Source organism: Astatotilapia calliptera, chromosome 3 (genome assembly GCF_964374335.1).
Source record: "Astatotilapia calliptera chromosome 3, fAstCal68.1, whole genome shotgun sequence".
NCBI classification, from domain to species: Eukaryota; Metazoa; Chordata; class Actinopteri; order Cichliformes; family Cichlidae; genus Astatotilapia; species Astatotilapia calliptera.
The window spans coordinates 65,688,104-65,700,017 of record NC_137424.1 but is presented as its reverse complement, the minus strand read 5'-3'; the positions used below and the strand labels follow the sequence as shown (position 1 = coordinate 65,700,017).

The 11,914-nt window shown below is 39.4% G+C and overlaps 1 protein-coding gene across 1 annotated transcript; it reads left to right on the top strand.

Annotated features, from left to right (window-relative positions):
• Positions 1–1,769: 1,769 nt before the first annotated feature.
• On the top strand, positions 1,770–10,625 carry LOC145422538 (uncharacterized). Its single transcript, XM_080294018.1, has 5 exons — positions 1,770–2,009; positions 3,434–3,589; positions 3,718–3,819; positions 4,147–4,245; positions 7,468–10,625. The coding sequence occupies exons 1-5, from the start codon at positions 1,958–1,960 to the stop codon at positions 7,569–7,571; spliced, it is 513 nt and encodes a 170-aa protein (XP_080150144.1). The 5' UTR covers positions 1,770–1,957; the 3' UTR covers positions 7,572–10,625.
• The last annotated feature ends 1,289 nt before the right edge of the window (positions 10,626–11,914 follow it).

Sequence of the window (11,914 nt, the reverse complement as noted above, 5' to 3'; positions counted from 1 at the left end):
TAACGACAAAGGGGAAGCGAACCTGAACAAAGTGCATACAGGACAAGAGACAAATCAAAATAAGACTGGAAACACACTGACAGAGACTCTGACACGCAAGCTGGACAAAGAAACTGGGGAGACAAGAGTAAACACGGGGACAAGACTGACTAAATATAGAAGATTAGACAACTAAGGCCACTAATAACAGAAGGCTAACAGAAACACACTTTAAACTTGGCAAATGAATAACCAGGAACCTAAGAATTATAATATTTTTTTAAAACGAACACCACAATGTCCAGAACTAGAAAATACTGAGTCACAGACGTAATGAGACTGGCAGTTTGTGGCTCTGTCTGCTACTCCCGGCACCCAGCAAGGCTGTTTCAATCTGGGACTGATGGGTCTCGCTCCACCCACCAGCAACCCAGAACACGTGCAGAAGGAAGGCTGAGTAAAGGGCAGAGGTCATCGCATCATGAAATTAATCAAAAGAAAGATCCATAGCTGACATCATTACATTTTTATTGTGATTTCTTCAAGATTCACAAGCTTTATTGTCATATACACCAAAAACACAAGTGGTTACGCAGAGCAATGAAAATCTTGCTTTGCCAGTTCCCTTCACAAAACTAAATAAATAATAAATAACAACTAAACCCAAAGTAAACTTAACTCTGAGCATAGAAAATAAAATCCAAAATTTTCTCATCTTTTTGGGAAGAAGAGTCGTTGATGATCTGCTGTGTGTTATGGGTCCATGTGAGATGCTCAATGAGGATGTTGGTGCCGAGGAATTTGAAGGTCTTCACTCTCACGCTGAACAGTTCATTAGCTGATAAAATTAAATGAATCAAACAGAATTCAAATAGACTCTCACACATTTAAGCAACCCCATAACAGAGTCTATGTTTTCTAATCCTTCTTCTACTTCTCTAATACTGATTAAATACATGTTTTATGACCATTTGTACTTCAAATATAAGGGGATTCAGGTCATGCTGTTTCCTCTGGGAGTTAAAGGTAGACTGTGCCGGTGTTTTCATCTGCAGTTACTTTAACATGGCGCAGTGTGTGTTTTGCTTTCTTTGGGACAGGTTCAGCTGGATTGCAGTGCTGTAACGAATCAGAATCAGAGGCTGACTGAACTGACTGTGGATGAAAAGGTTGGATAAATACAGCCAGCAGGGGGCAGCACTCTGACTTTGTTTATGTTTATGTTTATCCTTGGCAAACATAAATAGAAGAATAATCTATTCAATCTATTCATGCTGACTGTATAACACATTTCTTCTATGTGTGTTGCATCTGTACTTCTTGCACTTGTTATATGCATGCTGTGTCTTCCTACACATTCTGGACACACACACTGCAGCTCTTCTTCATGTTGCTGCTGGATCTAGAACACACTTCTCCTGATCCGGATGAATTTTTCAGTGGAATCTGTGATTAAGAGTTTAATGTCCTGCATATGTTGCCTGCACATGAGTAACCATCATTTGTGTCGGCCCTGCATGCAAAACATTGGCAGTCATGCAGGGTGGATCATTCCTTAAAAAATATAATATAATGAAATCTAAACAGGGACTATCACTTTTCTTTAATATTTGTTTAAGTGATGTCTTGAAGCACAGAATATTATATGCACATTTATATACCCAAATATTATCAGTTCTTTGATCTAAGTGTTCTTTCAGAGCGCTGCAGAATTATTGAAAGTGTCAAAAACAAAACAGAGTAAAAAAGTTTAGCATCATTTCTTCACTCACAGCAGGCAACAGCTGACCCCAGGCCTGCGTCTGAGTGCAATGAGTGAAAGAGGTGTTCCTAATAAACTGGCTCCTCCCTCACAGCTGTTTGCAGACTAAAAGTGAGCTCTGGGTGTTTTGTAAATACAGAGTCTAAGCCCGATTTACTCAGTCCTCCTCTATCGTGCAGACACTGATCACAACCTCAGCAGCAGCTCAGCACTGAAATGTGGATTGTCTCCTGCGTCCTCATTGGCTCTCTGGCCTTTTCTTTGCCAGGTGAGTTCCATGTGTGTTCATACTGCCCGCTTCATCATTTTAAAACTTGAAACATGATATGTATTTTTTTATTTTGAAAATGAAGTGTTTATTTAACCTACTGACAGAATTTAAAATAAAACAATTCTATATTAATTTGCATATTTGAATTTTTATTATATTTGCTAGCGTCTGGTATTTTTTTAAACTCTATTTCCTTAAAAATGGTGTAGAAGTCTCAAAAAAATAACAAAAACTTAACTAAGAGTTAAGGAGTTATTTTTCTGAAGGGCCGGGTCATTGTTCAGGACACTCAGCAATTATTTTTATCAATAAATATCTTTAATAATATTAAGTAAAGAACAAATTCAGGAGACAGAGTCTCCAATAAAAACAGGTTAGGAAGCCAGCCTTTGCATTGTTTTCTAACCAGGTTTAGGATTTAAGCCATAAGATTTTAAAAATGCTGGAATAAAGTTGTTTCTTGCTCGATTTCTTGCTTCCTTGCCCATCAATGTACAATGAAGACCATTTGTCTGCTCCAGTGGTCTGTGGAATCTTACAGATCTTGTTTCTGAAGTACTGATTGATCAGCGAGGGGTGGGTTTGGACCTATTTATCACTGACACGAAGATTAGGTCTGCAGCATTTGTTGTCATGGTGAAAGTATTTTAAAATGCTGACAACACTCAAAAAAAGAAGATTTTCTGCTTCAAACAGAAAAAAATATTAATTGAAGACTGAGACCAACTGAAAACCACATAATTCTGTAAAGGTCGATAACAATGAAAGAAAAGACACCCTGGCTTCATGCTTCACTACTTTAACATGTGGACTGCTTTGTGGATGTGACTCATATTCAGTGCTTTCTGTAGAAGCCACAGTGGTTTCTGGTTATAGCTTTCTTTGTTATCTATGCCTTTATTTTACATTTTCTTTCTTTATTACTTGTAAGTAAACATGAGGAGGAAACTGTGTCAGGTTTATCTCACAGGATGTCTGTTTCTGGTTTGGTGGATGGATGCACATGAGCGATTTTCACAGACACTATCATTTCTCCAGGAACATGAGATGCTGTAGCATTTTGTGAAAGTCGCATGACTTTGATAGAAGTGTCATATGTAATCGACCTAGTCTACTTTTCAAGTAGGTATATGCACTGTCACCTCAGTTCTTTTCCCCTTTCCTCATTTTTCTTAGTTATTTGCATATTTGTCACACTTGAATGTTTCACTTTATCAAACAATTTTAATTTTAATCAAAGATAAAATGGATAAATACAAAATGCTTGTGGAGGAATTTTGGTCCACTCGTGTTTGCAGAATTGCTTGAATTCAGACACATTGGAGTGGGTTTGAGCATGAAGAGCCTGTTTGAGGTCGTGCCACAGCATCTCATTTGGATTTGAATCCAGTCCTTTAATGACTGTGTTTGCTTTATTTTAGACAATCACAATCACACCACCACACCTCCACCTACATCTGCCTCCGTCACTCCATCACTCATTGCTGTGTTGTCATCTATGGGATCAGTGTGTGCTGTGGTTTTGCTTATGTTAGTGGTTCTGGTGGTGAAACGATGTGTATGTGGAAAACCCAAAGGTAAGATTATTACATTTTTTAAAAATAATAATTTTATAGATTTATTTTGAAACTTGTAATAACAAACATGTCCAACACTTTTATGTCCAAGCAGTAAAATACATTGCTGTTCATTTTCTTCATTTCAGAGGATGCAGAAGAAGTTAGAGAAAATGTCATCACAGATGGCGTCATATACAGTGAAATCATAACCTCAAATTATCAACAGCAGCCAGCCAGACAGAGCCCAGGTAGTGTTTTATATGCTGAGGGTCCATGTTGCTATCTTTATGGAGTCCAGTGTCACTTTAAATAAGTTACAGGGAAAGTTAAAGAAAAGAGGAAAGGGAAAACTTGATTTAAACATTTAAAAAATTCTCCCCAGAACTCCAGAGAAACTCAGATTCTCACCAAAACTCTCTGAACATTATAACCAAACCCCATCAAACAGCCAGTTCATTATTTCAGATCATATATTTCCTACATTCTTGTGTGTCTTCCTGCAATGTTTGAAAGCTCATTTCAGCTCTCGCCTGGTCTAGCTGCAGTGATGTCCACTGTGTGTATTTATTGTGCAGAGAGCGATCCAGCTGCAGTCTACTCCACAGTGAGGAGGGACGACGTCACTTATGGACGAATCATCATCAAAGACAAGAAAAAACAGTCAAAGAGGAGAGGTGAGGTACAACCACTCTGCTTTGTCACTGCAGACCCCCACAGCTCACAGTGGGGCTTTATCGTGAATCCAGCCTTAGACGCTCTTGGTCTTAAGCTAAAAATTGTTTATTTTAAGCTGAATCTCTTTAAGTTTCTAACTTGCTGTTCTACATTGAAATTCTGCTGCTGTATTTTAAATGGTATCAGGGCAGCTAGAGTCATGTTCACCACATGACCAAAATGACGTGATCTGCACATTTCTTCTCTAACAGCATCAGAGCTATACAAAGTTGCCGATATAGAATCACCACACTGCTGATACTCTTCTCTTCTTTGACAAGTCTTTGTTTTTGGATGGAATTAGACCGATTACTATCGGGTTAAGGCCACACCAAATGAGAAATATCATAAAAATGGTATATTACCCAACATTTTTATTGATCTTCTTCAAACTTCACAACATTATACTGGGCCCTGGGTCACATGAGTCATGATTTCAATACAACATCACAATGAAGCAGTAAATGCATATACTGTATGCATATATATATATATTGTACATATATTTATTAGTTTCAGATTTAGACATTCTTATATTTTGCTTGTTTTACGTTATTGTATGTTGCACAACTCTGCTGCTTGTGAAGCTCGCACACAAGAATTTCACTCACATGTACTGTACCAATGTACCTGCACATGTGATGTGACAATAAAAAGTGATTTGATTTGATTTGATTTGTAAAGTTTCCAAAAATCGCAGTCTGCATGAACACATGTTAAAATCTCAAGTTTATACAGCTTATACAGGGAGTGCGGAATTATTAGGCAAGTTGTATTTTTGAGGAATAATTTTATTATTGAACAACAACAACAACAACCATGTTCTCAATGAACCCAAAAAACTCATTAATATCAAAGCTGAATGTTTTTGGAAGTAGTTTTTAGTTTGTTTTTAGTTTTAGCTATTTTAGGGGGATATCTGTGTGTGCAGGTGACTATTACTGTGCATAATTATTAGGCAACTTAACAAAAAACAAATATACACCCAGTTCAATTGTTTATTTTTACCAGTGAAACCAATATAACATCTCCACATTCACAAATATACATTTCTGACATTCAAAAACAAAACAAAAACAAATCAGCGACCAATATAGCCACCTTTCTTTGCAAGGACACTCAAAAGCCTGCCATCCATGGATCCTGTCAGTGTTTTGATCTGTTCACCATCAACATTGCGTGCAGCAGCAACCACAGCCTCCCAGACACTGTTCAGAGAGGTGTACTGTTTTCCCTCCTTGTAAATCTCACATTTGATGATGGACCACAGGTTCTCAATGGGGTTCAGATCAGGTGAACAAGGTGGCCATGTCATTAGTTTTTCTTCTTTTATACCCTTTCTTGCCAGCCACGCTGTGGAGTACTTGGACGCGTGTGATGGAGCATTGTCCTGCATGAAAATCATGTTTTTCTTGAAGGATGCAGACTTCTTCCTGTACCACTGCTTGAAGAAGGTGTCTTCCAGAGACTGGCAGTAGGACTGGGAGTTGAGCTTGACTCCATCCTCAACCCGAAAAGGCCCCACAAGCTCATCTTTGATGATACCAGCCCAAACCAGTACTCCACCTCCACCTTGCTGGCGTCTGAGTCGGACTGGAGCTCTCTGCCCTTTACCAATCCAGCCACGGGCCCATCCATCTGGCCCATCAAGACTCACTCTCATTTCATCAGTCCATAAAACCTTAGAAAAACCAGTCTTGAGATATTTCTTGGCCCAGTCTTGACGTTTCAGCTTGTGTGTCTTGTTCAGTGGTGGTCGTCTTTCAGCCTTTCTTACCTTGGCCATGTCTCTGAGTATTGCACACCTTGTGCTTTTGGGCACTCCAGTGATGTTGCAGCTCTGAAATATGGCCAAACTGGTGGCAAGTGGCATCTTGGCAGCTGCACGCTTGACTTTTCTCAGTTCATGGGCAGTTATTTTGCGCCTTGGTTTTTCCACACGCTTCTTGCGACCCTGTTGACTATTTTGAATGAAACGCTTGATTGTTCGATGATCACGCTTCAGAAGCTTTGCAATTTTGAGACTGCTGCATCCCTCTGCAAGATATCTCACTATTTTTGACTTTTCTGAGCCTGTCAAGTCCTTCTTTTGACCCATTTTGCCAAAGGAAAGGACGTTGCCTAATAATTATGCACACCTGATATAGGTGTTGATGTCATTAGACCACACCCCTTCTCATTACAGAGATGCACATCACCTAATATGCTTAATTGGTAGTAGGCTTTCGAGCCTATACAGCTTGGAGTAAGACAACATGCATGAAGAGGATGATGTGGACAAAATACTCATTTGCCTAATAATTCTGCACTCCCTGTAGATTTCTGCCAGTTGTGCTCCAATCATATGGGTAAAGATAATAAAATACACAGTTTTCGTATATAATTCTTCAAGATCTTAGGTCAAAGGTTAGGGTCAGATGAATTAGGAAAAAGCTTTAGTTTCCATTCGGTTATCAGTTTTGTTCTCTGTTATGTTACTTTTCATTGTAAGAATTGAACAAAAAGGCTGCCAGTACAACCTGTAAAAACCTGCAGCCTTTTTTAAAAATTGCTTCATTGTGCAGAGAGTGATCCGGCTACAATCTACTCCGAAGTGTGAACTAGTTATGAACAAATTGGCTTCAGAGCAAACAGACCTGCAGGTACAGTTATTCTTCACTATAAAATGATTAGGTTTTTTTTCTAAAAGGTTGAAATGATCCTTTAAAGTGACCAGGAAATGTATCTGTAGCATAAACACAGAGCAGGTCCTGATCTGCGGTTTCTGGGTGAGTAACTATAAGATAAAGTTTGGGTGACAGAAACACAGTCAGCACTCTGCTGAGGCTCATTGTTTCTTTTCCATGAACTACTAAACCTAAGCATTTCCTGCTGGCTTTCTTTCAAATTAAAAGTTAATTTATGACAGAAAGGCTGAAAAACTTTTAATGTGAAAATGCTGGAGGAAGTACTGAGCTTCATTCATGGTGTTTTGACATTGATAAGGACAATGAGTTTTAGAAAGATGAACACCCTGCCCTAAAAATAACATTTATATTATTTAAACTGTCTGAGCTTTGATCAATAATGTTTCATTTTGATGACACTCAACAGTTCTTTTGTTGTTTTGTTGCGATTTAACTGCATATAGGTTTGGTTTTGTACAGAGCTGTGGGTTGAGCTGTGCATGTTTGTGTGCTCAGATTTCCTGGAGCCAGAGGTCATTTACTCCAATCTCCAAAGTAGTCGACCAGTCCAGCCAGTGGAGTCCAGCTGCTCTTCTCGTGTTGTCCTGTGGGTTTCATGAAGATGACTGATGGAAAATTTGAATGGACTGATAAAACATCTGTCTTCAGTTCAGATAGGAAACAAACAAATTAACTGCAACCACAGACTATAACCAGCATGAGCATCGCTGCATTGTGTGAGTTACAAGCAGCAATTTATATGTCAGTTTTCAGAAACCCAATGAACTGTTTCATTATTAAATTAAAAGCATTCTGTGCTTTCAAACTCAAAATCGTGAAATTTGGTTTGATGAAAAAGAAAACATTTCATCATGTTTAGTCAGTTTAAATGAATTAATTGTTTGATTGAAATAATTCAACTCAGTCAATTCAGTTCCATTTGTATGGCAAATAAAAAGATCACAGCAACAGTCGCCCCAAGGTGCTCAAACTGGACAGCTCCCCTGATCCAGTCCAAAAAATTATAGAACCACAGTTAATCATGCTTCCATCAGATAGCATGTATTTTAAATGTGAAACATAGAGACAACGAACACAAAGAAGAACATAGACATGACGTTAGTTTTGTGGTTTATAAAGGCCTTCAGAGTCTGCTGCCATCTACTGCTAATACTGGGTATTAGCAAATGAAAAACTACTTAATGTCTATATGTTGTGATATGTTTATAGTTAGTTATTCAGAGTGAAAATGTTTTTATTGTTGATGAAGGATTACCAGACTGAAAATACATCATATAAACACACATTTTTCTGTATCTCTCCCACATGTGATGAATACCTGTTACTGCAGCGGTCCCCAACCTTTTTTGCGCCACGGACCGGTTTATGCACGACAATATTTTCACGGACCGGCCTTTAAGGTGTCGTGGATAAATACAACAAAATAAAACTAGTACCGGTACCGAAAAAAAAGGTTTAGTCATAACACACGTGAAAAGACCCAGGAAGACCGAGTTAACGATCAAAACAGTAACAAAATAAGGCTGAAAACCGATAAAAACCCTGAGAACCATACATCACACCTGAGCCTCAACTCTCGCGGCCCGGTACCAAACGACTCATGGACCGGGACCAGTCCGAGGCCTGGGAGTTGGGGACCGCTGTGTTACTGGATGAATCTGAACATTCTTTGTTTAAATGTGACTCTTTGTTGGGGCAAAATAAACAAAAGGAACTGAACTGTTATCAAATGTTGTTCCACATTTTGCTTTAAGATAAGTTTCTGGATGACGTCCTACTGCCTGCTGAGGGTAAGTATACATGTAGGTGGGTTGGACATTCTTTCTTTTATTCCCAGTTCTAGGAATGTTTGAAATCTGGGAATGAAAACTAAAATAACTGGAACAGCAGCAGGAGACTGAGCTGGAGGCTGCTGTGAATCCTAAATCTGTTGTTTTTTTATTTTTTTATTTTTGTTTGACGAACAGCAAGGAGGCCACTATCAATCCAGCAGATCCCTTTAACTCCCCTCCAATATTAACCTGTTTTAATAGGCAGTGTTGGGGATTAAAGGAATACATGTACCAGCGTTATGTATTTAAAACACAAAATATGAGTAACTGTATTCCGTTCCATTACCATTTAAATAGGTGATATTCAGAATACAGTTACTTTGTTGAACTAAATAGAATACACGGTGGTCACTTCCTGTTCCATATGTTAGGCTATCCCCTCTCTATGCCTTCCAATTTTGGTTTTTTGGGGTTTTTTTTGTTTTTTTTCCCTTCCCGTTTGGAAAGATGCCCAACGGATTTACTTTACTTTAACCCAGGAGATGTTACCCTTTCCCCTGAGGTGGAGACAAGCAGATCGCCCCCGGCTCAGTAGTAGCAGAGAGGCTCGCATCCCAGAACCCAACCGGACGGCCAACACCTCCGCCCAGCCCTGATGGCTAACAGAGAATGGGGGTGTGTGAAGACCCCAAACCTCCCTCCACCTGCTCGTATGTAGTGTTGCTGCGTGCTGTTCTAAATTTAAAACACGGGAGAGCAGCAGGTGTCAGCACAGCCCCTCCTGGAAACCCTCAATGTCTACATGGATTTAAAATTGAGAAATGGGCACCAGCGCCAGAGGTGATTTTCAATACACAGACTGTCCTCTGGACGCCATGTAATGTGCCCATCCAAAAGGCCCTATATGTATGTGTTATGAGAGTGTGAGTAATGTGGATGTCTAAGTTGTGGAATAAAATTGAGGCACAGGTGGCCAGAAGGGGACAGAGGGAGGACGCCTCCCCTGCACCCTGGTGACACACCTGCACCCCAAGGCCCTGCATGTGTGGGTGGGTGTGGTGGCGCGGGAAGAGGGAGTCAGTTCTCCCTTCTCCAATTTTGGCGATTAAATGCAGTTTAATGCAGGCACAGGTTTAGCTCAGTTGGCTGAGCATGTATGTAGTCATATATCGCAGGGCTGAGAGCGGCCAGCCCATGTTCAAGTACAACCCAGGACTCTTTCTTTTTTTTAAAAAGAAATTATTTTTAAACTCAATTTCAGTTTGGGATTAATACAGTTTCTCTGATTCTGATTACTGTAAATCCAAACAAAACGAGCAATAAAAGCTGTAATGTAAGTGTCCTGTTAATGTTGGTGGCATCAGTTACACAATGGACAGTGCACAGGCAGGAATCCATTTCCGACACCATTTCATAAGAAGAATGGGATGGGCGAAACTTCAGTATCTTCAATGTATTATTGTTGTGTGATTTTTATTACTATTAATGATGAATGCTCGTCACCGAGCTAACATTGTTAGCTGGGTTTGGTGAGGTTAGTTCATAGACTGCAGACTGTTAGGCCGTTTCTCAATACTCATGTACAAGAGTCCGTACTCACCTTTTCACTATTCCAGACTTCGTAAGTTGACACAGGAGTCCCGACTTCCCAAGAATGCAGAGCAACTCTTCTACAATTGGAACGGGAGTGTACTTACTGACATCACAGCTAATTTTAGTTATTTAGTTTAGTTTAGTTTTTTTTTTATTTCACTGCTTTGGAAGTGAAGACCTTAAATGTTTCAAATGAAATGAAATCAACAACAATCAAAATAAGACAACACAAAGTTATTGCTGAGATTCAGTAATACAGAAAATGTTTTCTGTCAACTCTGTGTGACCTTTAAGCAGGAAGCTTCTACCAGGCTGATGAAGATGAAATTAGGCCCAACATTTAAACAATGATCCCAAACACACAACCAAGGGAAGTGTCAACTGGGAAGTGTTCAGCTGGATTTCAGTGAGATTACAGCTGTAACAACATGTATAGTAAACATTTAAAGGGTTCACAGAAAGTCTGTTAGCTAACAAAAGTGATCAAACTGCAGCTCACTTCTGCCAAATACAAAAAGCCACAAACACCCCAAGTTTCAGTTATTTATTTGTAAAAAAAAAAATGTTTGGAATCATGTATGATTTTCGTTCCACTTCTCACGTGTGCACCACTTTGTGTTGGTCTTTCACGTGGAATTCCAATAAAATTGATTCTTGGCTGTAATGTGACAAAATGTGAAAAAGTTCAAGGGGGGCGAATACTTTTGCAAGCCACTGTACAAACTGTTTGGAGTTCTGAGCAGGAACATGCAGTGTAGTCATAGAAGTTATATATATAGAAGTATTCATGTTATGTTAAAGTTATGTTCATGTAAACCAGTGTTTCCCAACCTGTTGGAGCCACGGCACATAAGTCACAAAAAACTGTGTGATGGAGTTCAATGTCGTGCATCCACACAGTTTCTGACCACATGTTAGTGGTTGAAACAGAGAGAAGTCGACAGTAACAAAACCACCTCCAGCTCACTTCCTGCTGTCAACTACAAGAAGACAAAACTTGTTTCTTTAAATCTGTAACACAATTGATAAACTCAGTCCTTTCAGTAACATAGTCATAGTCATTTATTTTACTCTGTCAAAAAGAGCACATGCCTGAGGTTTGGACAGACAGTGAAGTCATTACACAGGTGCTGATGTTTGCTTTTGTGCATTTCTAGAGGAAACCACAACACTGACAGCCAGTCTACATACAAGAATGTGAAAAAGGACGGTTTTGCTTGATGTGACTGTGAGCTGATCTCAGTGTTGGTCTGATATAATTGAGCAGCAGGATGGAGGAAACGTCTCTGCTGTGTCTGCTCTGTAAGCTCACTCTGTGTTTTTCATGCCTCTGCTGTCGTGTTGAATGTGAAACTCTGAACTAACCTGAGTTTAATTTCTCTTTATGAATGGAAAGCATGTCTCAGTAGCAGCACTCCACTTACTCTGATTTGGAACAAAAATCATACATGATTTTTCACTTCACTGTTGGTGGGCTGGTTCAGGTCTGTGAGCCTCATATTTCACACCACTGGTTTACACTGTAATTGCAGATGTTGTTTGGGTTTTCAGCCACACATTTCTTCGCAGACATGTTC

Excerpts from the sequence above, each read along its gene's own strand:
- LOC145422538 (XM_080294018.1), top strand. The coding sequence starts at position 1,958 with ATGTGGATTGTCTCCTGCGTCCTCATTGGCTCTCTGGCCTTTTCTTTG. Across the intron at positions 3,590-3,717 it reads TGTATGTGGAAAACCCAAAG|AGGATGCAGAAGAAGTTAGA; the intron begins GTAAGATTATTA and ends TCTTCATTTCAG. Across the intron at positions 3,820-4,146 it reads GCCAGCCAGACAGAGCCCAG|AGAGCGATCCAGCTGCAGTC; the intron begins GTAGTGTTTTAT and ends TTTATTGTGCAG.